Source organism: Podarcis cretensis (genome assembly GCF_951804945.1).
Source record: "Podarcis cretensis genome assembly, chromosome: 3".
Lineage (NCBI taxonomy): Eukaryota > Metazoa > Chordata > Lepidosauria > Squamata > Lacertidae > Podarcis > Podarcis cretensis.
In genome coordinates this window covers 123543898-123570285 of record NC_137172.1, presented here as the reverse complement: position 1 = coordinate 123570285, position 26388 = coordinate 123543898, and the positions used below count along the sequence as shown (strand labels likewise).

Below are 26388 nucleotides of genomic sequence, written 5' to 3'. Positions count from 1 at the left end.
AAAGTGGTGTCAGCTGGCTTTTGCCAGTTCATGTCATAGGCACATATTCCTCGATTATATAATAAACTATTGTGGAGCTTAAAAAAAAAAAGTAGCCAGTTTTGAGTTTTCATTGTCATATTTGTCTCAAAATCTATACAAAATGAGAGCACCAGGCACATTTGCCCCTCTGAAGTCTGCTCTGCCACCCCTGGGAGTGGCGTGGATCCCTCCACAGGTCCAGCAGCACCCTGTCCCCCACAAGAAGGGAGGGAGCTGGGACTCCTGTCTCAGCATTGGAGCCAGGTATATTTGGAGGGAGAGAAGGGTCTCTCTGTTCCAGCTTGGCCCTCCTATTCTTCCTGGTCTTCCTCCAGAGCCTGCTATGTTGGGTTTGTGTTGTTTTTTTTTAAAAAAATATTTATTCAAATTTTAAAAGTTACAAAAGGAAAAAAGAGAAAAAATAAAGACAAAAAGACAAAAATAATACAATCAATTAAATAAAGTAAAAAAAAAATACATCAAACCTTTACATAACCTTCTTCCCTTTACTTATTTCCTTGACCTCCTCACACCTCCCATTTTTGTATTCTAATTCAAATTGTTATTTCAGCAAATCCTTCCACCTTATTTTTATTTTAATAATTTGTCTTAATATGCTATAATTTTACATTCTCTCTTTCACCAATTCATTTTTTACTTAAACCTTTATGTCATTACTGCCAAAACCACATAATTTTCTTTTTCCAACATCTTTCTATCCACTTTTACTTTATCCAGGCTTAGCTCTCGTCCACACCTATATATCTATACTTATTCTTAAAACGTTTCCCTAAGGTCAAAAAATATTCCGTTCCACCAATTTCCCATCTCTCATTAAGAAGACAACAAGAAAAAAACAAATTATGCTATATACACTTTGCATTTCCAATTTCCTTCCACCAGATCCCCTCCCCAGTTTGGTCCCCAGCAAAAGTCCATCAGTCTCGTTAAGCCTTCAACCCGGAGATCTTAAATCCGAGGCTCTTAAGTCTATTTCATGTCCCCTCTGCCGGTCTTTTTGATATGCTTTGGTATTGAAAACCAGATCTTGGGGAAGCTCCAGCCCAACGATAATCATATTCCTTCCTGCCGAACTTCCATGGTTAAAAATAAGGCCTATAAGATATTCCAAAATTTGTTTCTCGCTCCTTTCAAACCCAAAGGCCCCCAAAACTCCAACCTCCACCTGGCTCAGATTTGTAATCCAAAGGTCATCTGATCTCCACATAAGGTGATCTCTCCATCTTTCATTTTCCAAACCAGGCCAGGCTTCCATCTCCAAAGATTTGCTTCTCCTTGTTGCCGTCATGTCAGGCCTCAAATTATACTTCACCATTTGCATCTGTAGGGTTACGGCTCCCCCTTTCTTCACTTCAATCACATCATGATTCTCCTTCTCAAATTTTCCGGTTTGTTCAGTTGAAGGAGGTTCCTGTACCAAATTCTTATCGGGTTCTTTACTAATACCCACTTTTGTTTCCAAAGTTATGACGCTAGTAGTCAAAACATTTATCCGGTCTTGCAGCTTTCCCAAGAGAAAAAATGTCCTGTTCAATTCAAACTCAATTTCCTTCCCAATCTCCATCGTTAAACAGTCCAAGGTCAAAAAACAATTTCCCAGCTGCTCCTTAAGACAATGTTCCAAAGCTCCCTCTAGAGGAATTCAAGTTCCATTTCACTCCTTTCAACAAAGACCCAAAAGTTCCATACGTTAAATTGTAACAGTCCTTCCTTCGTTTAAAACATAGGCTGGTAACAAAAATAGACAATAGAAACAAAGTCCTTCTTTTATATCTTGACAGCTAACTTGACAGCTGTCAAATTGATCTATTCATCATCAACAGGCTCTCACGGACCACTCCCGGGTTCAGGGAGATGGCACCTCAAATCCCAAATTTTATCCTTCTCCTGCAGGCTCCCCTGCTTCCAAGAAAAATTAGTAGTAATTTCAATCAGTAGAATTAAAATCCTTTACATAATACTCTCCACGACCTTAGTTGACAGGTTCTTTGCTTCAGTTTATTTACAGAAAGGGGAGGCGGACTTCCTGTTTAGACCTTCCCCGATCGATGCCAATTTAAAAGTACTTTAAGAATCCGATTTCCATTCTACTCACGGGTTGTTGTTTGGAATCCAATTGTCCAAAAGAAAAAAGTCAGCGCTCTCCGGCAACGGCTGTGCGGCTTCACTCCGTAAAAATAGCGGTCGATTCCAAACACCGCGCCACTCACCCCACGTCACTTTGGGAGCCCGAAAAGGGGCTTCCCTGTGGGTAGGGGGGGCGCTCCTGGTGTCAGCCGAATCCCACGTTCCCAGGCTTCCTCCGCCTGGGATTTTTAAAGGGTCTCCGCCTTCGCCGTGGCAGCACGACCCGATTTTTGCAGAGCGGGTTCCCCTGAGTCAGAGAAATTCCGCCATTGCCGATGGCGCTAACCCGGAAGTCCTCTGCTATGTTGGGTTTGAACCCAATGAATGTACATTTAGGATCTTCTTTTAGCTGCTTTTAAATAGGCTTTAAGGAAGTCTTTATCCCAATCTGTTTTTCATTGCTGATGTTGTTCTAAAGTTTTAAACTTATTGCTCTATTTTCACTGTTTATGAAATTCTATTTAAATTAAATAGAATAATGTTTTCATTTTTGCATTGTAAGCCACTATGCAAAGGCCAATTGCCTACAAATGTGAGATACAAATACCTTAATAAATATGTTCCTGTTTTGATCAACATGCAGGTAGCTCAGGTCACCAATATATGAATAAGAAGTTGCCTTTGGCACTTCCGGAGGCGGCGCGAACGGCAATGGCTGCCCTCTTCTAACCGGGAGAGGGAAGCTCTGCTGAGAAAGGGTCGTCCGCTGCGGCGAAGCGGAGACCCGTTTTGGAAAACCACAGGTGGCAGAAGCCTGTGGTCTTGGGACCCGGCGGGCGCCAGGAGCAGCCCCCAAAACGTTGAAGGAACCCCGTAAGGGGCTCCGGATCGCGGAGGGGGTTGCGGCGCTGTGGGTCGTTCCACAGTCAACGGAGCGAAGCCGCGTTGCTGCTGCCGGTGAGCGCTGACCTTTCTTCCTAAAACTTCTGATTCGGAAAGCAACAATCCGTGAGTAATAAGGACTTTACAAAATTTTGAGATCTAAAAACATTGAATTTGGCTGAAAGCAGAGTGACGAAAAATAGGAAGTCCGTCGTCCGCTGACACTGAACTTCAAAGCAAAGAGCTGGAGGAGTGGAGGCAAAGAGTGAACTTTTAACTTAACTGATCTGGGCACCCATGGAAATTATTTCTAAGCAGAATAAGGACTTTAAGTAATTGATTATATGACTTCTATTTGGACTGTGATACCTTTCTTCCATTTGGATTACAATTTAAGCAAGAAACCCAGGTGCTGAAACTGCCTGAGTAACTGAGCAGTCAGTCTGCAGGGTTGGATACTTTGAACTTAAACTTTGAAACAATCTGAGGGAGCTTGGACTGGCTATTTTGAAGCACCTTTCGGAACACCAGTAAGCACTGTCTGAAACACTGTGGCTTTTTAAATACTAACTCTGCTAAAACCTACCTTATTGAAGGTTCCTGGACATTAAATTAGATTTTATTAATTTTATTGGAATTGATTTCTTCCCTAAAGACATTTTAAGCTCCCCCTAGAGGATTTGGGATTTACAGCAGTGACATTGTTTTACTTTCCTTTTCCCGGCCTCCTGTTTGACTGTTACCATCTGGGCTGTTGTTTTCTCATGGGAATAACTCAGCTTGACCTTGATTCTTAGATAACTCTGGAATGAGTGGTGCAAGAAAAAAGGGACCGAGAACCAGACAAACAACTTTAACAACTTTAACCGCAGCCTCTCAGGCACGTAGATCATCTGTGCCTACTTTGCCTATTTTGACTTCTGAGGAAGAAGCTGCTTCTCTGCCACGGGCAGGGGAGGGAGAAACTGAGGAATTACAATTGGAAGAGATGGCCTCAGGAGCAACTGGCTCTATTCTAGAGAAAATTCTTGAAAAACTGGAATCTTTGGATAAAAAAGTTGATCAGCAAACAGCTAAAATTGATCAAAACACAGAATGTTTAAATAGATTAACTGGACAACTCGCACAGAATGTACAAGCAATCGGAGAACTGAAGGAGACTGCAGGTGAAAATCGGAAATTGGCTGAGGATACCAGCCAAAGACTGGGAAATTTAGAAAAAGAGGTAAGACCACTCAGCAAACAAGTAGGTGAACACCAGACCTATCTGTCCATGATAGAACTGCAGAACAGGGAGACCAATTTAAGGATAAGGTCGGTACCAGAAGTGGAAGAAGGCAACCTAGCTGAGTTTGTGACTAAAGAATTTTCCAAGTTTTGGAACTTAGAGGAAAAAGATTTTAAAATCATATCAGCCTTCAGGCTTGGAAGACTTATAAAGAAAGAGAAGCCCAGAGACTGTTTAATAACATTGAGATCAAAGGAGGAAAGGGACAAGATTTTGGGCCTGCATTATGGAAAGTCACTGGATATTTTGGACAAAAGAATTGAAATTTACAAGGATATTCCTAAACAACTGTTGGACCTTAGATCTGACTATTTGGAACTAGCAAGACTGTTGAGGAGCAATTCAATCATCTTCAGGTGGGATTTTCCTCAAGGATTATCTTTCACTTTTAGAGGGAAGAAGATTAAAATCAGAACACTGGAAGATAGAGACAAGTTTTTGATCGCGTACGGAGAGGACCTTCAAAAAGGACTTGAATTACCCTCGGAGCCTGGAGCACCAGGGGTGCCTGCACCCTCGGATCCTGAAGATCCAGCGAACAAGGTACCACCCCTAGAAAAATAACCAGATTTATTCAGGATGTCTCTGCAACTTCTGAGCTGGAATATAAATGGCTGCAACATCCCGGAAAAAAGGAGGAAAATTTTTCATATATTAAAAAGGGAACAACTGGACATTATTTGCTTTCAAGAAACACATGTGACTAGGCTCCACAGAAAAGTATTAATAAACAAAAGACTTGGCCAGGAATTTATATCTTCAGACAAAGTAAAGAAGAGAGGCGTGGTGATATATGCAAAAGAGAGCCTGTCACCTAAATTTTTATTTAAAGATGAACATGGAAGAATTCTGGCAATCGAAATACAACATCAAGGAGAAAAGATTCTGATATTAGGAATTTATGCACCAAATGAAGGGAAATCGGAATTTTTCAAGAAGTTGCATGAGACCATGCTGGATTATCTGGACTATGACAACATCATTATGATGGGAGACATGAACGGGGTCGTATCAACTAACATGGATAAGTCACAAAGCCAAAACGTCACAAAAGACGGCAGACTACCAAAGACTTTTTTTGAATTGACAGACAATATGGACTGGATTGATATTTGGAGAACGAAGAACCCCTTGGGAAAAGAAGGAACATTTTTCTCTGAAGCCCAGCTGACTTGGACAAGAATCGAAAAAAGTAAAGTACCTAGGGGTAAATATAACAGCAAAGAATCTGAGTCTATTTAAGGATAACTATGAAAAATGTTGGTCTGAAATCAAGAGAGACTTGGATAGTTGGACAAAATTGAAGCTTTCTTTGTTAGGCCGAATTGCTGCTGTTAAGATGAATGTATTGCCAAAGATGTTGTTTTTGTTCCAAACATTGCAGATTGTGGACAAGACGGAGTGCTTCCGGAAGTGGCAGAGAGATATATCTAAATTTGTCTGGCAGGGCAAAAAGCCCAGAATTAAGTTTAAGATACTAACTGATGCGAAAGAAAGAGGGGGCTTCACCCTGCCAGACTTAAAGTTGTACTATGAAGCCACAGCTTTCTGCTGGCTAAAAGACTGGCTACTTCTCGAAGACACTGATGTACTGGACCTGGAAGGTTTTAACAACGCTTTTGGTTGGCATGCATATTTATGGTATGACAAGGTTAAGATCAATAAGGCCTTTAAGAACCATATTGTCAGAAAAGCAGTGTTTAATGTCTGGACAAAATACAAAGACTTATTGGAAAACAAAACTCCGAGGTGGCTTTCACCATTGGAAGCTAAGGCCCGAAAAAGACCCAATATGGAGGCCAAATGGCCAAAATATTGGGAAATATTAGAAAAAGATGGAGACAATTGGAAATTGCAGAGTTTGGAGAAAATGAAGGATAAAGTGCGAGACTGGTTACATTACGCTCAGATTAAAGAAGTTTTTAAAATTGACAAAAAGGTAGGGTTCCAGGTGGAGAAATCGAAGTTGGAAACAGAACTGTTAGAACCAAAGACTAAGGTATTATCAAGAATGTATAACCTGCTGTTAAAATGGAATACATAAGACGAAATGGTTAAATCGGTTATGATAAAGTGGGCTCAGGACATTGGGCATAATATTATGTTTGAGGACTGGGAAAGGTTGTGGACCACTGGGCTGAACTTCACTGCATGTAATGCTCTGAAGGAAAATGTAATGAAAATGATATATAGATGGTACATGACCCCAGTTAAACTTGCCAAAATATACCATTTGTCTGATAATAAATGTTGGAAATGTAAAGAACATGAAGGAACATTCTTTCACCTCTGGTGGACCTGCCCTAAAGTGAAGGCCTTCTGGGAAATGATATATAATGAGTTGAAAAAGGTATTTAAGTATACCTTCACTAAGAAACCAGAGGCCTTCCTTCTGGGTATTGTCGGCCAGAAGGTGCTAAAGAAGGACCAAACATTTTTTATGTATGCAACAACGGCAGCAAGGATACTCATCGCTAAGAGCTGGAAAACTCAAGATCTACCCACACTGGAAGAGTGGCAGATGCAGCTGATGGACTATATGCAACTGGCCGAGATGACTGGTAGAATCCGAGACCTGGGAGAAGAGAGGGTTGAAGAAGACTGGAAGAAATTCAAGATTTATTTACAAAAATATTGTAATTTGGTTGAATGTTAAGAAGGATGCTAGATCATAAATAATTGCCCACCACTGAATTAGATTTGAAGTTGACGATAAGTGAGATTAAGGAAAATATAAATTTTTTGGAGAATTGTTAGATTTTATTTAAATGAGCGGAGACAAGATTGCAAACAAGTGGGTAATTTGCTGGAAAAATTTTTTGTAACGATGTAAGTGGGAGCGGGAGATGTGAGGGAGTCCAAAGAAGTGACGAAATTATGTTATGATATAAGTAATGTTGTTTATTATTTATGCATTTGTATTCAAAAACTTTAATAAATATGTAAAAAAAAAAATGTGAAAAATACAAAAAAGAAGTTGCCTTTGGTTCCATCAGGGGCAAAGGCAGGGTGTGAATAAATATATAATAGGAGACTTCTTTTAATAGAAAACCACTTTGACAGGTTCTAGTCCCAGCTAGTAATAATTACTGTGAAAGTCAGTTACTATCACCATTGAGATTGTATAAGTACTTCATAGCTAGTCTTCTGTAGTAATTGCTTTGAAAAGCCAATTCCTATACAGTGGTACCTCGGGTTACAGACGCTTCAGGTTACAGACTCCGCTAACCCAGAAATATTACCTCGGGTTAAGAACTTTGCTTCAGGATAAGAACAGAAATTGTGTGGCGGCGGCAGTGGGAGGCCCCATTAGCTAAAGTGGTGCTTCAGGTTAAGAACAGTTTCAGGTTAAGAACGGACCTCCAGAACGAATTAAGTTCTTAACCCGAGGTACCACTGTATCCAGTAGAACATGTAGCAATAGTAAACTTTATTCTTAATTTCTGTTTTTAATTTTAAAAACACCTAGAGATTCCAGGCCATATGGACAGAGAAGATGCTTTGAGTGACACTTTGGTAAACCTGACTATACAGACACAGGAGGACAGTCTCGCAACCTCCAGTGCCAGCGCTCGATGTTTCACACATGTGACATACAACAGCTCTACAAGGTAAAGATACTCAGTGCATGCAGGAGTGTTGCATTTGGAGAAGAATGTGGCATTTTATTAGTTACTGTCATCTAGCATAATTTACTCTAAAGCAGATATTTTAACTTGGCAATTAAGCATACATTGGCTTCAAAATGTATACTGTAACACATATGTAGTTCCTTGAAGACAAACTCCTTTAATTTTGTAGGTCAGAGGGTCTCTTACAGTTGTTTTAACTGCATGTCTCTTAGTTCAAATCTGTTTTTTATTATCAGTTCTTATCCATCCATTATCTGTCTTTAATCTCATATTCTATTCACATGTTTTATCCTATGCTTGTTTTTTTGTTCCTATCTGCTTTAACAATTACCTGTTTTAAATTCTAATTCCTCTTTTATTCATGTTTTTCTTATGTTCATTCATTCATTCATTCATTCATTCAGGGTCTCAAACTTTGGTGCATGAGGTAGGGTTGCCATATTTCAAGAGGTGAAAATCCAGACACAAAAGGTTGTTGAGCTTTTTTAGGCCACCACCAAGCCAGAACCTGTGCACCTTTTTTTTTTAATTGATTCCCCCTGGATGGGCATGTAGGATCACCAAAAGAAGACATGTCTGGGAATTCCCAGATACATGGCAACCCTAGCATGAGGTGCAATCAGGTGGCCTGGGAAAAGGTTGCAAAACAATTGAAAAAGATCTGTCCGTGGCCCTGCAACTTACTTGTTTTTCCCCTGAAAATAGAGATCAAGGCTGTTTTGACCAGGCCTGGAATAACAAAGCTCTATCTTAGGACCTGTGATTTTCTTAATAGTGGTGCAGTCTTCTCATATCTCCTTAAACAATTAGCAGTTAATGGTGCTCTTCTAAACAGCCTTGTCAGGGGGCTGTGCTTTTCATAATACAGTGGTACCTCGGGTTAAGTACTTAATTCGTTCCGGAGGTCCTTTCTTATCCTGAAACTGTTCTTAACCTGAAGCACCACTTTAGCTAATGGGGCCTCCTGCTGCCGCTGCGCTGCCAGAGCACGATTTCTGTTCTCATCCTGAAGCAAAGTTCTTAACCTGAGGTACTATTTCTGGGTTAGCAGAGTCTGTAACCTGAAACGTATGTAACCCAAGGTACCACTGTATGGCACTGATTTTGATGCTGGTGCTGATGCTGAAGTGGCAGGTGGAAAGAAAATGCTATTAAAATAAATGTAGGTGCTTGGATTTGTAGGAAAAAAACAATTTATGAAGGCTGCAGTCCTAAACACACTAGGGCAGGTTGCCAAGGCATTGCCCTCCAAATGTTGAAACTCCCATAAGTCCCAGCCAGCATGGCCAACTGTCAGGAAATTAGGGATTTGTTGTTCAAGATCACAGTAGAATTAACTTCTGAATAAACATGCTCAGTAAGTGCTCCACCAAGGCACTCAACAATCTTCAAGTGGTTCACAATTCTGGTTTCATATCCTGGTTTAGATGGACCCCTTAAACCCCCGTTACATGATTTAGATGATATAAGACTTTTGGTTTAAGAAAGTAAGCTGAACGTGCAAAACACACAACACATGACTCGTTCCCAAGCTTATTGGACCATAACAGTTATATCAAACCTTGTTAGTTTCGGTCAAAGGTATTTCCAGGTAAATGTGCTTATACTTCCAGGAATGTGTTAGCTGAACTGCTACATAAACTTTTTTTTTAACAAACCCTACATAGGTTGAAACATCAGCTTACGCCTGCTGCCTCAATGTCCATCTTAGGAAGCAAGTTCCTTTGAATGTAGTGGGAATTAATTCCAAGGACATAGGTTCCAGTTCCCATGAGCTTGGGAAGAATTTAATAATATTCCATGCAAAGAATTTACACAATAATCCAAACTCCAGCAGACTTATTTTAGAATATTTACTTCCTATTATTGCAACGTATATTGTTCCCCATAGTAAGCTGAGCACTGGAATGCTAACAATTATTTTGGTTTTTCAACTTTAGTTTTACTTCTTGCCTTGCTGTTTTGAATTCTAAAATGGATCAACTAAGAAGGGTCATCACTGATTGCTGATCCTCTCAGCTAAACTTATTTGCAATCATTGAAGCTTCATAAACTGCTTTCCCCTCCCAAAGGCTGAGATTACTTCTTGCTGAGCTGAAGAACATAAAGAGAGCTTCCAACCCTCACTAACAGCTTCTTCAGGCCACGGGAATGCTGCCAACCCTAAAATAAGGCAGATCCACTATCCCTGTATTTTCCCTCCTCTTGAGCTCCCAAATACAAAAGCAAGTCTTCATCCCTTACTAGTAATTGTTTGGAACCTTAGAAGTCACATGAAACCCCCCCCCCCCAGCAACTCTAATGTGAGGTGAAAAGGAACTCCCTGTAATAACTTCAGATTGGCACAGAAATAATTGATTTCTGCTAGAGGCCAGAAACCTGATAAACTTTCTCCTCACTGTTATAAAACATTGCAGCTGAACATAATGTGCAATTTTTTATGGAGCAACTTGCATATATTTGCACATTGCCAAGTTCTTACCTCTCGCTAGGTTGACAAGACTACATTAATATATCTTCATTTCTTGTCCTACAGAGGATTCTGATGAGAAAATATGCTGCAAAAAATATAGTCAGAAAAGCCAACATTTGAATTATACAGTGGTGCCTCGCAAGACGAAAAGAATCCGTTCCGTGAGTCTCTTCATCTAGCGGTTTTTTCGTCTTGCGAAGCAAGCCCATTGACAGCTTAGCGGATTAGTGCTATTAGCGGCTTAGCGGCTTTTAGCGGCTTATCGGCTTAGCGGCTTAGAAAAAGGGGGGGAGGGAAAAAACCCGCAGGAACTCGCAAGACATTTTCGTCTTGTGAAGCAAGCCCATAGGAAATTCGTTTTGCAAAGCACCTCCAAAACGGAAAACTCTTTCGTCTAGCGAGTTTTCCGTCTTGCGAGGCATTCGTCTTGCGGGGCACCACTGTATTCTATTGATACTATACAGTGGTACCTCAGGTTAAGTACTTAATTCATTCTGGGGGTCCGTACTTAACCTGAAACTGTTCTTAACCTGAAGCACCACTTTAGCTAATGGGGCCTCCCACTGCCGCCGCGCCGCCGGAGCCCGATTTCTGTTCTCATCCTGAAGCAAAGTTCTTAACCTGAAGCACTATTTCTGAGGTAGCAGAGTCTGTAACCTGAAGCGTATGTAACCTGAGGTACCACTGTATTCTCAAGGTGGACCAGCCACTAGCTGTGATCTTAAAACACATTTAGCCAAGTGTTTTATAATTCACTAGTAAATCCATGTAACTCCCAAGATCCCTAATCTCCTTATAAAAAGCTTTACAGTGGTACCTCAGGTTAAGTACTTAATTCGTTCTGGGAGTCCGTACTTAACCTGAAACTGTTCTTAACCTGAAGCACCACTTTAGCTAATGGGACCTCCTGCTGCCGCCGCACCACCGGAGCCCAATTGCTGTTCTCATCCTGAAGCAAAGTTCTTAACCTGAAGCACTGTTTCTGGGTTAGTGGAGTGTGTAACTTGAAGCGTATGTAACCTGAGGTACCACTGTATTCTCAAGGTGGACCAGCCACTAGCTGTGATCTTAAAACACATTTAGCCAAGTGTTTTATAATTCACTAGTAAATCCATGTAACTCCCAAGATCCCTAATCTCCTTATAAAAAGCTTTACAGTGGTACCTCAGGTTAAGTACTTAATTCGTTCTGGGAGTCCGTACTTAACCTGAAACTGTTCTTAACCTGAAGCACCACTTTAGCTAATGGGACCTCCTGCTGCCGCCGCACCACCGGAGCCCAATTGCTGTTCTCATCCTGAAGCAAAGTTCTTAACCTGAAGCACTGTTTCTGGGTTAGTGGAGTGTGTAACTTGAAGCGTATGTAACCTGAAGCGTATGTAACCCGAGGTACCACTGTATTTTTATCCACATGTAAAGTGGGGCTAAATACTGCGGCCAGCTCCGGAGTGGAAGTGTTGGAGAGGCAGTGCCAGAGCCCCCTCATGGCAGAAGCTTCGGAGAGGCGACGGTGCCCCTCTGTGATGCTGCGATCACTCACAGTTCTGCCCCTGGAGCAAGCTGCAGCTGATCGTAGTGTAGGAGAGGGGTGCCCAGAGCTGTGGATGATCACAGTTTTGGGAGCCGTTGTGTCCTTCTCAGCCACCCATCTGGAGTGTGAGCCCAGCGCTGCCTTTGTGAGTGGCACTTGGCTCGCAGCCTTGAGCTGTTGCGTTCTTCTCATGGCGCCCTCCAGTTGGAGGGTGGCTGAGAAGGAGGCAACAGGCTTGTGCCCTGGCCCCTGAGAGCCCACGGAGCTATGGGCAGGGCTCCCAGGTTCACAGGGCATCCTCCCTGCAAGCAGCGCAGCTCACAAAAGCAGCGCTGGGCTCACAGGGGCCGGGACACACACCTGCTGCCTCAAGGACACAACAGCTCATTGTGCCTTGATGCTCCACCCAAAACACTGTGCCTGGGGTGACTGCCCTCCCTCCCCGCTATGCCACTGGGCACATAGTATGTTGAAGAGCTAAAATAAGCCTTTCTACACTTTATTCAATAAGTTTTCCTCGAAAAAAGAAAAAAGCTAAAAACTTTGTAAATAATTTATCATCTCTGTAGTTACAACTCTTACAGTCATATTTTTCCACCATTAGCATTATTGCGAATACTATTAGCATTTACACGACTACAGATAACCAATTTATTTTACACTATTTTGTTGTGATTTGAATCAGAATTTTAATATCCAGTCTCCCTGTATCAGTTTCCAGTTGGACTTTGGTTTTGCCTTCCTAGACATAAGAATACCAAAACTTATACATTATCTTTGCTGACATTACAATATCACATTTTACAAATAGGCAATTATAATTTGCTTTACTGCTGCAAAAACTGGATAGATTCCATTTTTAGTGTTGTACTTCATTCCATTTTTCAAGCCTATCAAATCTCTACTATGTTTATATTTCCTTTGCCAAACACATTTCCTTCATCATCATTAGTGCCATTTTGGACCATTCATTGTACGTTTTAAGTATACAGTTACAAACCTTCCATTAGTTATAGTCATATGGATGTGTTCTACTTGTAAGAGCAAGGTTCTACATGTTTTTTGAACATGTAAAAGTATTTAGGCATCCTTTTCTGTGCTATATTAATAGAACAACAACTTTGGTACTTATAACATGAATAATGCCTTGTTTCTTTCCATTCCCCTCGCCCTGAACTGCTAGTTATCTCTTTTTTTCCTAAAACTGATGAGCCAGGAAGCAATGCCAGCATGCACATAATATTAAAGGTGTGTCAGAAAGGGTGTACTGTAAACATAATAAATGTGAAAACATTCTAATCAACCTGCCTTTGATTCACAGAAGGTTGAACAAACCTGTTTACCTGCATAGTATTAAATTGCTGGTGTTAGAGGATGTCCTTATATAATTTTAAAAAATGAGACTCTCTTTAGTTTGGAAGTGCAAGATAGCAGCACTTTTCAAAAGATTCAAAACAGGAATGCATCAAAGGTGCAATGTCAAAAAGGCAAGAAATATCATCTAGGATCACATAACATCTGTCTTGAACAGTGTCTCTTGTTGCTACCATACGTGACTTTCCTAGATAGGCCCTCCAAGGGGGAAAGGAGGACTTTTGTCAACAAGATACCAAGCACAGTCCTTATATGGTATAACTGCGAGTATGCAACTGTATTGTGCAATTTTGACATATGATGTCCCAAATTGTTTCAAGAAGAACTGCTAAACTGAGTATCAGAATCACATGCACAATTAAATGTGATTTAAGGCCATGGACTTAAATGGGTTGAACTTATTATTAGACTTTAATTTGAATATTTACTTTCACATCACCCTGTATATTAAAATACAGTTTGTATTTTATTATCTTTCTCCTCCCCTTCCACTTGAACTAGTGGTCTTTGTCACAAACCATGTGTGTAACATTGGGGAGTTTTCAGCATTCATTTTTAAGAAAGGGCAAACAAAGCATCTAACAAATGCTCTACTAAAACATTTTCTAGTATAGTATTCCAAGTGTCCTGCACCAAAGCAAACTGTCACCATGATAGAAAAACATCACCATTATTTTCACATTAAGCCAAACTGGCCCAACCCAGACTGACCTTATTTTACTCATCTCACAGTCTTTTGAGCCTTATTAAACTTGGCATTGTGAAGGATCATGTGACACCAAGCCTATTTCTGCATCTTAGATAGAAATAAATGTAGTACTTTGAGTACTTCTACTGCATACAGCTCTTAGGTAGATTTATATGTATTAGGTAAAAGTCACTAAGTTGCTTTTATCCCCTTCTGGGCTTTTCATGTTTGTTGACTTTAATGAAAACTAGAAGCAACATCTTCTTCTAAGCCTTTTGGATATAGTTGAAATCCTCCCAAGCACTGGTCAATTTTAAAGAAATAAATGTCTAAAGAGGATGGACAGTTTAAAGCTCTCTTAAAAACATAAAAATAGAAGGGTTACAGCAATTTGGCAGCCAAAAAAGCAATTTACAGGTCACCATGGAATCCGCAGCTATGTGTAGGAAAGCTGATCAAGAGACTACAGAAAAGATAATGGAGCCGGAGGCCAAAAGGATCTTTCCATTTTGAAACTCACCTAATCTGGTCTCCAATGAAGTTCCTTAGTTTCTTTTCTTGAGCCAATAAAGCTTAGTGGGAGAGGTGGTTGCATTATTGTGGCTTTAGCATGGCTCAGAGAAAGCTGAAGAGCTGCAATGTTGCTCTACATTCATAGCTGCTTGCAGAACCTCCATTCAGTTCAGTTTTTGTTGTTTCAGTCTTTGGCCATATCATCACATGACAATAGACTATTAACCAATAAAAATAAATAAAAAACCAGTCAGCCACTATAACAGTGTTCACTGTTTTGCGACCAAAACGCTACCACATATCCAAAGCTTATCTTCTCAGCAGAAAAGAGGGATTTTACATTCAAACTGAATCATGTGCATCGTCAAAGGCTAATTCTACTTAATACTAACTACACCATCAAGCAAGTTAATGTGCAATTACATCAGAGCATTCACATTCTCAGGATAACAATTTACATGCTGCAGCTGAAAAAAGAGGCATTTGATCATTAAGTTAGACTATGACAATGACACATGGTGTAACAGTTTTGCAAATTAATTGATATTTCCCTATTGATGAAGAAACCTAAGTTACTGTGAAAGAATGTTGCTCCCTCCACCCCTTCTTCTGCTCACAATCACTACAATGCAAATAAGTACACAAAAAGATTCACAAATCAAAACTGATTTTCTATTCAGTGAAGGCAATACTCACCTAGATTTTTAACTAACAAGTTGCAAAGCAAAATACTGATTTTGTTTCCCTAATAAGGAAACTGCCTACATAAAAAAATTAAGATGACCAACAATTAAACTTTACTGTATAAACCGACATACTTTTTATGATTATATTAAAATCCTCAGAAATGTTGAAAAATTAGTGACTTATTCAGCAAATACATTCCTGGGCATCCACAAAACGTTCTGATAAACTGCCTCATAAGTCATTTATATACGTAGAAGCTATACACGATTCTCAGTAATAGGCCATTTCCTTTATTATTGTTGTCAATGATATGCAGCTAGTATTCAAATGGAAGGCTCATTAGTCTACAGAAGAGCACACAAGTTTATCCATTTACCTGAAAAAGGAATAAAGCAATGGACATTCTGCTGAGGTCTCTCAGTGCCCCTTCAGAAAGTTCTGCAAACATGGATAGCTAAACATTACAGGGTGCCTAGTTTTAGATCATCATCTTCATTTAGTTGGGCTCTGCATTTCCTCTTCAACATTTTATTCGTTTCTGATGCATCTTCACTTAGCCACGTTGAATTTACAAACACACATGCACACACAGAGATTAAATAAAATGGTCTCTTAGTTCCTTGCTAATATATTAGTGATCCTGAGACCATGGGCATAGCCAGGATTTGTTTTGGGGGGCAGGCTTTATTTTGGAGGGGGCAGAACCGAGTTATCTGCAAAACAATTGGTCAGTTAGTTAAGTACTTTTATTTATTTACTTGATTGGGGGGGGCACCTGCACCCCTGCACCCTGCTGGCTATGCTCATGCCTGAGACTGTAAATTGTTTTAATACAATATTAGTATTTCTACATTGTGGTAACATGGCCTGAGACTTCACTGTGGTAAGAAATGTTGTTAATAGTAACTCTATATATAGATTAATTCAATACATCTGATCTACAGGACAAAAAAGTAGACACAATACTGGGCTTAAATCTCTCCAACTAGCCCTGCGGCCTGAGGAGCATGTAAATACTGGCCCCACCCCCACCCCAGCTGATCTGCACGCAGCCACGGAGCAGGCCGCTTGGCACCCGGAGCAGGGCACATGCTGTGCACCCGGGGGGGGGGGGCGATCAACCCAGGAGGCTGATTGGCACGGCAGCGATCTGCCCAGGGGGGATTTTGTTTCCCCCCCAGGTATGACACCTGGGGCGGACCGCCCCCACCCCTTCCTACGCCCCTGTCTGCACGCATCAGCAATGGAGGTGGGTTGTTCACACTGAGGTTTTCTTTTTTTACAATCAAGCAGTATATAAATTTCATGAAATAAATAGATATGAGCATGTGTTTGTGAGAGTGTGCTGTGGCCACACCCACATCTACTTTAGCACATCATGAACAAACTGATGTGAATCTATTCCCAGCAGGACTAAATCTGGATCCAATCCATTCTGTGCACATATAGTTTTTGTAATTGAGATTTTTGAGCCTCAGGGAGCTCAAAACAGTAAGGCTGGAAGCCTGTATGTTAGGAGTAAGCCCAGTTTAATCAGTGAGACCTACGTTTGAGAAGACATGCAGAGGCTTGCAGTGTGAGGTCTACAAAGCATTTTTACAATTATGTGCAGTCCTTCACATTATACTTTGCCTGTTTCTTTTAAGATCTACTTTTTCTACGGAGACAGACAAAAGGGACTGTGAATTTGTAACAGGCAATTGCACGGCTCCACAGCTGGACAAACCTGCATCTTGGTGTCGGACTGGTAAGGATAATCTCAAATGTGTATAACAAGGAGTGGTTTTGGAAACAGATCAGCTGACAGGTCTGGAAGAATTTTATAGTGGGGGGAACCATCACTTGTGAGGTTTCCTAGTTGACCTGCAGAGTGCTCATCTGTAGCAGTGAGACAGCATGGTCTAAGCCAGGGGTAGTCAACCTTTTTATACCTACCGCCTACTAATGCATCTTACTTGATGGTAGCATTTCCTTACTGCCCACCAGTGCTCGATGGAAGGAGGATTCAGCTTGTGCCGTAGGACCCCCTCCCGCCCACCTAGAATCCTGAAACGCCCACTAGTGGGCGATAGGGACCAGGTTGACAACCCTTGGTCTAAGCAATTGGAGGAACCAATCATCTTTTGTGCCTTAATTCCTCAGTCCCATGAATGAACTGGTGTCTCTCTAGCATTATGGTAAATATTTAAAGCAAATGAAAGACATTTCACAGTCATAGTACAGTTGCAGAGTTTTTACCATGCACTGCTTGATTATCTTCCTATGTAATGAGCTCTTTTATTCCCCCATATTCCCATATTGTCTCATTCAAGGAACATTTTTGTTATACCCTAGCAAGGTTAGGTAAAAATAGAATGGCTATGATTGGGTGAACAAAGGCTGCTCCATTTAAAGGGGTTGAGGGCCCAAATTAGATAGTTCTATCAGAAACATAAAACAAAGAGGTGGTCCACATAATCATGTATCTCACTTGTTCCGTCATCACTTAATTGCTCAACGCTTGAATCTTTGTACAAAATCCATTGGAACGTATTGTATATTGGAACGTATTGTGTATGACGATATATTAAAATTCTGGTGTTTCAGTTCTAGCAATTATGTTACACCTGCAAAGCAATCACGATGTTGAAGTCAGAGGCTAGACAGATTAGTCTCATAAAGGTTCCCAATCAAAAATACATGTAGTTAAAGGGAGTTCATTTAGGGAAAGTATTAGGGTAGCAACAAAACTAAATCAATCTATATTGCGTGCCACAGATCACGTGTGCACATGTTTTGGTTAGTAACAGACTGACAACAGTGAGTCTGGCTAAGACAGTGAAGATGTGACCCTGGAGAAGACACTTTATGGCAAGATGTGATTTAAATACAGAAATGAGCATAGAAAAGAAGTGAAATAGACAGTAAGAATAAACAGGAAACTGGAATATGCTATACTAGTAGCTTGTGTTGTTTATTATTGGTATCATTTGGAATAAGAATAACATCTTAGGTAAAACATTCATCTTTATGGCTGGAATCCTTCCTAATAATAATAATAATAATAATAATAATAATAAATTTTATTTATATCCCGCCCTCCCCAGCCGAAGCCAGGCTCAGGGCGGCTAACAACACTAAAACAGTACAACATTATAAAACATTATAAAAATGAATTAAAATCAAAATTGATGGCAACCATAAACTAAAGTTTTGTAAAGATTGCCAAAGGAGGGAGTCAGGCTGCGCCCTGACCAAAGGCCAGGTAGAACAGCTCTGTCTTGCAGGCCCTGCAGAAAGATGTCAAGTCCTGCAGGGCCCTTGTCTCTTGTGACAGAGCGTTCCACCAGGTTGGAGCCGCAGCCGAAAAAGCCCTGGCTCTAGTTGAGGCCAACCTAGCCTCTCTGTGGCCTGGGACCTTCAAGGTGTTTTTATTTGAAGACCATAAGTTCCTCTGTGGGGCATACCAGGAGAGGCGGTCCCGTAGGTACGAGGGCCCTAGGCCGTATAGGGCTTTGAAGGTTAAAACCAGCACCTTAAACCTGATCCTGTACTCCACCGGGAGCCAGTGCAGCTGGTATAGCACCGGATGAATGTGATCTCTAAGCGAAGGAGTCTCGCTGCGGCATTCTGCACCCGCTGGAGTTTCTGGGTCAGTCTCAAGGGCAGCCCCACGTAGAGCGAGTTACAATAATCCAGTCTGGAGGTGACCGTCGCGTGGATCACAGTGGCTAGGTCAGGGCGAGAGAGGTAAGGAGCCAACTGCTTAGCTTGGCGGAGATGAAAAAATGCCGCCTTTGTTATAGCTGCAATCTGCGCCTCCATGGAGAGGGAGGTATCGAAGATTACACCCAAACTTAACGGACGGTGCTGGCACTAATTGCACCCCCGCAAGAGATGGGAGTTGCCCCCTCAGTCCCATGTCGTCCTGTCCCAGCCAGAGGACCTCTGTCTTCGAAGGATTTAACTTCAACCGGCTCCCACGTAACCATTCTCCCTCATGTTTCCAAATCTTTTTTAACATCTTTCCATACCTTAACATAATTGTCTCAAATATGTTGGGATTCTTTACTGTCAGTCAGACACCTAAATACTTAATCTTTTTCTCAATTTTAATGCCGCTCAGCTCCTCCAAGTGCTTTTTTGACTGCATAGCCATATTCTTGACCAGCATCTTAGTCTTCCCTATGCTCTGCCCAAGGCATGTTGCAGGTCTGTTCTACTGGCACCTACATTTACTTTTGTACACTACACTAGGAGATGGGGATTTCTTTCTTTTTTTAGATTACACCAGAAAACTCAAGAATATCACTAAACATAGGGATAAATGAGAAACAGACCTACTACATTGGAGCACATGAATAGCCCACGTTTACATGAATAAGAAAGCACTATCCACATGGCAGGTCTGCCATAAGAAAAAGTGTGAAGGTGGCCTGTATGTATCTGTGTGTGTGTGTGTATATATATAACATTTACTATGTGCATCTTAAAAAGAAACTGGATTTAATTGAAATAGTATTTCTATCTTGATTGTTTTGCTACCTAGCTCATTCAAATTACTTACCTTGTTTTTTAGAAACTCCTGAGGAAACACGTGATGGACAGGTAAATAGTTTTCCATGTTGCTCAACAGAAAATACATGTTTGCAACTCCTTCTGTCACATTTTCAGAACACATTTTTATTTGTTTACATAGTGTCATCAGTGTGCATGGTTTTTAAAGAGTACAGGTATTTCATCCAAGGAGCTTAAAAGTTTAAAATTCAACAGAGGGCGGGGAAGCAGGAAAATAGTATAATTTTAGTTTCACATGCTTAGTTTGCTTACAGAGTAGTCCACCAGCACAGCAATACCTCAAGGACTGCCTCTCTCCATATGAACCTACGTGGACCCTGAGATCATCTTCTGAGGCCCTTCTTGGTGTGCCTCCTCCACAAGAGGTCCAGAGGGTGGCAACACGAGAACGGGGCCTTCTCTGCAGTGGCTCCCCTTTTGTGGAATGCTCTGCCAGGGAGGTTCGGCTGGCACATTCATTATACATATTTAGGCACCAGGAGAAAATGTTCCTTTTTAACCAGGCCTTTGGCTAATTGACATCCAATGCCCTTTTAAAATGTGTTGGAAGGGGGGATTATTGGGCTGTTTTTATTATGTTTTGCTGTTTTTTATATTGTGATTTTATTTTGTGAACCACTCTGAGATCTACAGGTATAGGGCAGTATTCAAATTGTTGTTGTTGTTAAGGTGAAAGTTTTCCTCTGCCCAACACATATTGCTGCACTGGAGTGCTGCTGGCTGATGACAGAGTGACACAAGCATCACTGTTCAGTGCAATGTTCCCCCTTCTGCTCACTAAACAGTATCCAGCACAAGGCTTGAAATGAGACATTCTGGGGGTGGGGAAGGGGCGGAGCTGAGCCAGCTTGGCATTTGTTGACTCCCCAGCCAGTTGCACTGCAGTCACACAACAGTATGTGGTCCAATTTGAGCCTGGTGGCATAATGAGCTGCCTTCACCTTGCCAGCATGAGTGGCTGTGGCAGTGCAGTGGCCCCACCACTCTGTAAACCCCCACTAGCTGGGTGGAAGGGAAGGTTTGGGTTTTGCCTTAGTTGGAGTAGAAAACAGGGATTTTAGAGTAGGACAGAAGTTGCCCCTCAGTTGTTGGATTTCAAATCCCATCACCCCCAGCAATGGCCAATAGCCAGGAATGATGGGAATTGTTGTCCCAAACATCTGGTGGGTTGAGGCTCGGTTTGTGCAATTGTAATTAAAGTCTACAGCAGACAGTCTCAGTCCTGTAACCTAGTTTACATTCCAAGAATATATGAGGTCAGAACACACATGTTCCTTCTCCACTGAATATTCAAAGCCATTCATACAATGAGAAACAGGAGTCTTAGCCTAAGAGCTTTGCTCCATGCTAAGTTACACACTGGCTATAGCCATATGATAAACTATGTATTAATTTAAGAAAAAGTGCTTATTCCAGCTGTTTGTGTCTTCAACTAGTTTAAATTTTATCCTTCTTATGTTCAACCCAAGAATTAATTTGCATTTCTCCCCCCCCCCATATGGCACACAGCGTATGGGTCCTGCCAAAAGCCATTCAGAATACTTTGTAAGCAGCCTACTTGATTGACATGAACGTAGCATAAAATAAAAATTAACATTCTGCTGGCTTCCATATTCTCAGCTGACACCTTTTTAAAAGTAATGAACCAGTGCAGAACTTGTAAGTGATCCTTCCCCCTCTGTCAGAAAGCTGCTCCTGGGGACCTCATCCTTAAATTAAGACATCACTTCTGTGCACTTTCACAAACGTCTGCATCTAAAAGTGGCTCCGTGTGCATTACATGGCAGGTGAACTAGAATTTCATAACTGTTTCCCACAACAAACAAGTAAGGTGTGAATGGCAAACACCTCTCCAGGCACACCACCACCTTTTCTTTTTGACAGGTTTTAACACAGTAGCCGTAACCAACAAGGATGAGAATTATGGCCTTCATATAAAATTTGCTGACAAGGATCTGGTCCATGGAGCCAAAAAGCTCTCCCATTAATAATGCTATACAAGTTTCTACATGACAAAATATACTAGTAAATAAGATCATGTGATCATACACTAAAAAGACACTAGCTTCAGAGCTACCTTGCTAGAAAGAGATGGTCATTTATAAAACATAAAGATGTAATTAATGGGGAGGGGGCAGCAAAAGAAAAGTCGACATGCCATATAGCAGAGGCAAGGGAAATGTGGCCTCAGGGTCACACACAATCCTTGGCCTAAGCGCAAGCAGCGTGCTTCTTAATTTAACGAGAGCAGAGTGGGGAATGGGGGGGGGGGAGCCAAATGGAGTGATGGTGGAAGAACAAGTGGGGTGAGGGGGCCTCTGCAAATGATCAGTTTAGCCCTCTAGCAAAAGTGATCTGTCTGTCTCTCTCCTGGCAGCAGGAGCAGAGTGGGGGGAAACGGGTGGGGCGGCCACCCACCCACAACTGTCTTTGATTCCTGACAGACTACTCCTGAGGGAATGTGGCCCGAGACACACACAAAACAGGTCCCACTTGCCCACCTTATATAGTTCCCAACCTTCCAGTCCAGATTTGAAGATTATTATTTGTCCATCTCCAGACAAAAACTGAGAGGCATCTGACACCTATAGCTGCGGTAGTTTTTGAACAGGAATGTTGGAGTGGCAACTGTTCGCAAAATACAGATCATACTGGCTAACAGGTTTTATTTCCAGAGAAGCATAGGAGTGTTTTGGTGCATGAAATGTGCCAGGGTGTGTTACTTGGTTTCTGATCTATAATTATATAGGGGTTCAGAATAGGAAGGAGCTTAGTTGTATGAAACACTTTGTGTTGTGCAAAGTAAAGCAACTGTTTAGAATATGCTACCAAATGCAAACTCATTTCAAAGTCCATACTACACTTACTAGCAGTTTAAATATAGAGAAAGGGCAGGCAACAATGCTGGAAATATAGTACAATTACAGAGATATTCACTGTTGAAATGCAGGTTTTATGCAGTATTCTGCCGGGTTGTTTCCATCTCACTGTTAGAACAGATATACCATGAGATGGAGCTGCTGGTCTGGTAAATGCATGTTGTTCAAGACTGATCTAATCTGACATGTGAAAGTTTTTTAAAAAACAAAAATCCTCATGAATTCCACTTGAACTTGCCAGCACACAGTAAGCCTGAAGCAGCCTTAACTTGCACACTTTTGCTGCCAACTTTTATACTTTTTTACTTAAATGACTAGAGCATATGTTGAATATTGCAGTGAGGCAAGTTTCCTTTTGTTTCAAGTTCCATGCCTAGTTCTCTTTACATCATGAAGGCTGAAGCATTTGTATGTATTGTAATTTGAAAAAGGAGAAGTCCCTTGTTTGGGGTGGGAGAGGGAAATTCATATTGTATCTTCTATTGCACCAAAAGCATAGGCATGCATCCATGTGATACAAAATATACCCAAGATTTGAATGTGTACATTTTCAGAAATTGTCATTTTTTAAAAATGCTTAGCTTTTTAGAATTTTGCTTGAGAGTGCAAAGATACGTGACCACTTGATACATGACCAAAACATGGTGTTATAGGTTGTTCTTCAATAAATAGTTAAGTTAACATAATTAAGACTTTTTAAATTGAAAAGTTGTTTGTTTCATTGAAAATGTGGTTACAAAGAGAAAAACACAAGTCTTAATATCCATCCTGTACTGTAACAAGTGTCATTGTTCTTTTCTTCTTTTCTTTTTTACAGGAAATCAGAAGTGGCTCCATTGAAGTGGTGCATTTTGGCCTGGTATAAGCCAAAATCTTAATAGTTAAGATCTTGAAAGAAAATCAGGAGGGCCCTACACACCAATTGTTGAGAATTTTCAACCTCCTTATTTCAATCAATTCTGTAATAGAGTTCAAATACCGTATTTACTTGAGTCTAATGCGCCATCAAATCTAATGCACACCTCAATTTTCAGAAGCTTGAAACCAAAAAAAAGTATTTGCCGGTGAATGTAAATGTACCATCGAATCTAAGTAATCTAAATTTTTGCAACGTAATTTGGCCAGAACGGGTAAGTATTAGATTCGAGTAAATATGGTAGCAGTAAACGCTCAGCACTTTTAGTCTCATTTATTTCTATGGGAGAAAATTCAGCAAGTAGACATAATGTCTGAAGACATAATGTCTGAATGTAGACATTCAGTCATAAAGAAACCCTCTCTCTCTCTCTCTCTCTCTTTCTCATACACATACACACACAGAGAGAGAAAACAGCTTTGCAACTTTATTACAAGTCCAGCAAATGCTGCAAATAATTACACAGTAGAAATACTGGATATAATAGAGGGACAGTTATATGAGGTAGATTTGGAAATGAATCCAGGACTGCTGCCCTAAAGTGGGTGGCTTTTGTACCATCTGATAGCACCTTTGTTCCAGGTTCACAAAGGCCTAGACATGTCTCCTCAGAAGTAAATTCTACCTAGCTAAATGGGGCTTGCTCCAAGATAAGCAGGTATACAATTACAGCCTGAATATCTTTTAAGGCAGCCCATCATACTTGTTCTTCTTTGCCCATCTGTGCAAATCCCTAAATTTTATAATGCCACAAACTGCAAAATAAACCCTGTATACTTCAAGGCCAAGAGCCCTGTATAGTTGTCACATGTAGGGTAATGAAGGCCATGGACACATGCACAAATTGGGGACCTGTTTGGGACCCTGTGAAACTTTTCTTCCCAGTTCCATAAACTGACAGCATAAATAAACCTTCATGAGGGTGTGGGTAAAAAGATTCATTCGGAATGGGAAAGTGGGCTTCAACTTCTCATCTTTAAAGCCACATGGAGATGGACCAACCCCACCTTTCCCCCAGCTCCTGGGCCACAGGTCTGGAAGGTCAGTCAAGGTGGTGGAGCCCCGAAAGGAACTTCATGCAGCATTAAAATGTTATGAAGGAGAAGGTAATTCAAGAATACGGAGAGACCCCCTTTCCCTACCTCTGCCTCCTTCCCTCACATAAGCAGAAGCATAATCCATAGTGGCAGGAGGAGCTGTTAAAAGAAATCTCAGAATTTACTCCTCCCTCCTTTACGACTGCAGGTTTGAATTTCCACTTAAGGCTTTGCAATAGATATTCCATAACATTCTAACAGATAGCATCTTCACTTAGGATACCTCTGCAAAAATATCCTTTAACAGCCAGTACAATTCTTTGAAGAAAAATGCTCTCCATTTTCCAGTACATCCATATCAGTTTAGTTGAATAACCATTATTTTCCCCTTAAAAAGGCAAGGTGACTCTAATAATCTAACCTTCTATAGAATTATTCAGCTTTTTCAGGCATTAACAGAAAATGGACTGGGGGGAATCCTGTGCTGCATTTTGTCATAACTACATTTGTACTCTCATTTTAAGAGTAGTTTCCTCCTGACATTGTTCAATGCATTTTTTCTGGTGTTGTCTGGAGACATGTATAATATAAAATGATCTTAACTGTGGTCACACAATTTAAAACTAAAGTTATGTTGCGTTTAGTTATATACTTAATTAGTAATATTGCCAAATAAAGAGAGATAAAATTATTTTTATACTTTGCAAAGACTCCTTGTCAAATCTGCATCTAACCTTGTGGATGATGGATTTAGTAGCAAGACTGGGGGAATAAAGCATAGAGACTTATCAGTAATAGTCTGATGAACACATTAAATCCATGCTGAAATGCTTATGTCCTCAGCAGACAAAAAGTAGTAAAATGCATAATATTTTCAACACTCACTGGTCCAGTGGCCGAGAAATACAAGACCTATGAGACAGAGACATAATTAACCATGTAGTAGTCCACCATATATCACTGCATATAAAAATAAAATTGTTACTGTGTGTTTTCTTTCAATGACATGGGGAGAGCATGTGCCCCATAAGGTATATTTATATAAAGGCACTTTCTGCAAAGGTCTATGCAGTCCAACAACGGATCAAGGGAGCCTTTTGCTTGTTCAGCCTAAGGATCCTGAAATGCGTTACTTAGCCATAGAGCTATTTTGCTGAATTGCAGCCATATTTCTGTCAGTACAAGTGAAGGTCTATATGAGGGATTAATCTGACACCAGACAGTGATCTTTAATCCTTCAGTATATCATAATCTATTTACTTTGCATGCTAAGAGGATTTTGGTTTTAAAATACACAGGAAGTGATGCTAGAAATGTACAGAAGATCAGGAATGCCGTTTCCAAAATATCTCAGTTTTTAATAAAATCCCTTTATAGATTTCTTGGAGTTCCTTCCTTTCAAAGTACTGAATAGGGATTTAGCTGGAAATGGGCATATTTTTTTATTCATACTGCAGTTCTGCAAATGTGTTTCTTTCCTGGGTGTGGGGGGGCATGCTAGATACAAGGCATGAAAGGAAAGGATCTCTTACACTGCAGATCATTTCCAGCAAGTTAAACAGGGTATTTGTTGGCAAAATCAAAATAGATTCCAAGCTACTGTGAATTTTAAATGTATTGCTACTGTGTTAGCTCAGTTGGTGATTACTGTACCATTCAGGTGATAAAACAAACAGAATAAAAATAATTCTTAACTCACAGAACAGAATTGGAATATTATACAAAAAAAAAAACCCTTTGATATACAAATTACTGTACACCATTATCTTAATCCTGGCGTTGAAGTCTCCACAAATGCCTGTTAAAGACTTCTTATAAGCACG

At 40.7% G+C, this 26388-nt stretch overlaps 1 protein-coding gene across 7 annotated transcripts in view; it reads left to right on the top strand.

Annotated features, from left to right (window-relative positions):
* Window positions 1-25946, top strand: part of WDPCP (WD repeat containing planar cell polarity effector) — a 214286-nt gene extending 188340 nt beyond the window's left edge. For 4 of the 7 annotated variants that reach the window (XM_079969828.1, XM_079969827.1, XM_079969826.1 and 1 more), the window contains exons 15-18: window positions 7749-7890; window positions 16823-16923; window positions 19735-19763; window positions 23430-25946. In XM_079969828.1, coding sequence (XP_079825954.1) covers window positions 7749-7890; window positions 16823-16923; window positions 19735-19763; window positions 23430-23477 — 320 coding nt within the window. In that variant the 3' untranslated portion in view covers window positions 23478-25946. The remainder of the gene's footprint in view (window positions 1-7748; window positions 7891-16822; window positions 16924-19734; window positions 19764-23429) is intronic. The other 3 variants (XR_013836996.1, XM_079969830.1, XM_079969832.1) reach the window with 3 other exon arrangements.
* The last annotated feature ends 442 nt before the right edge of the window (window positions 25947-26388 follow it).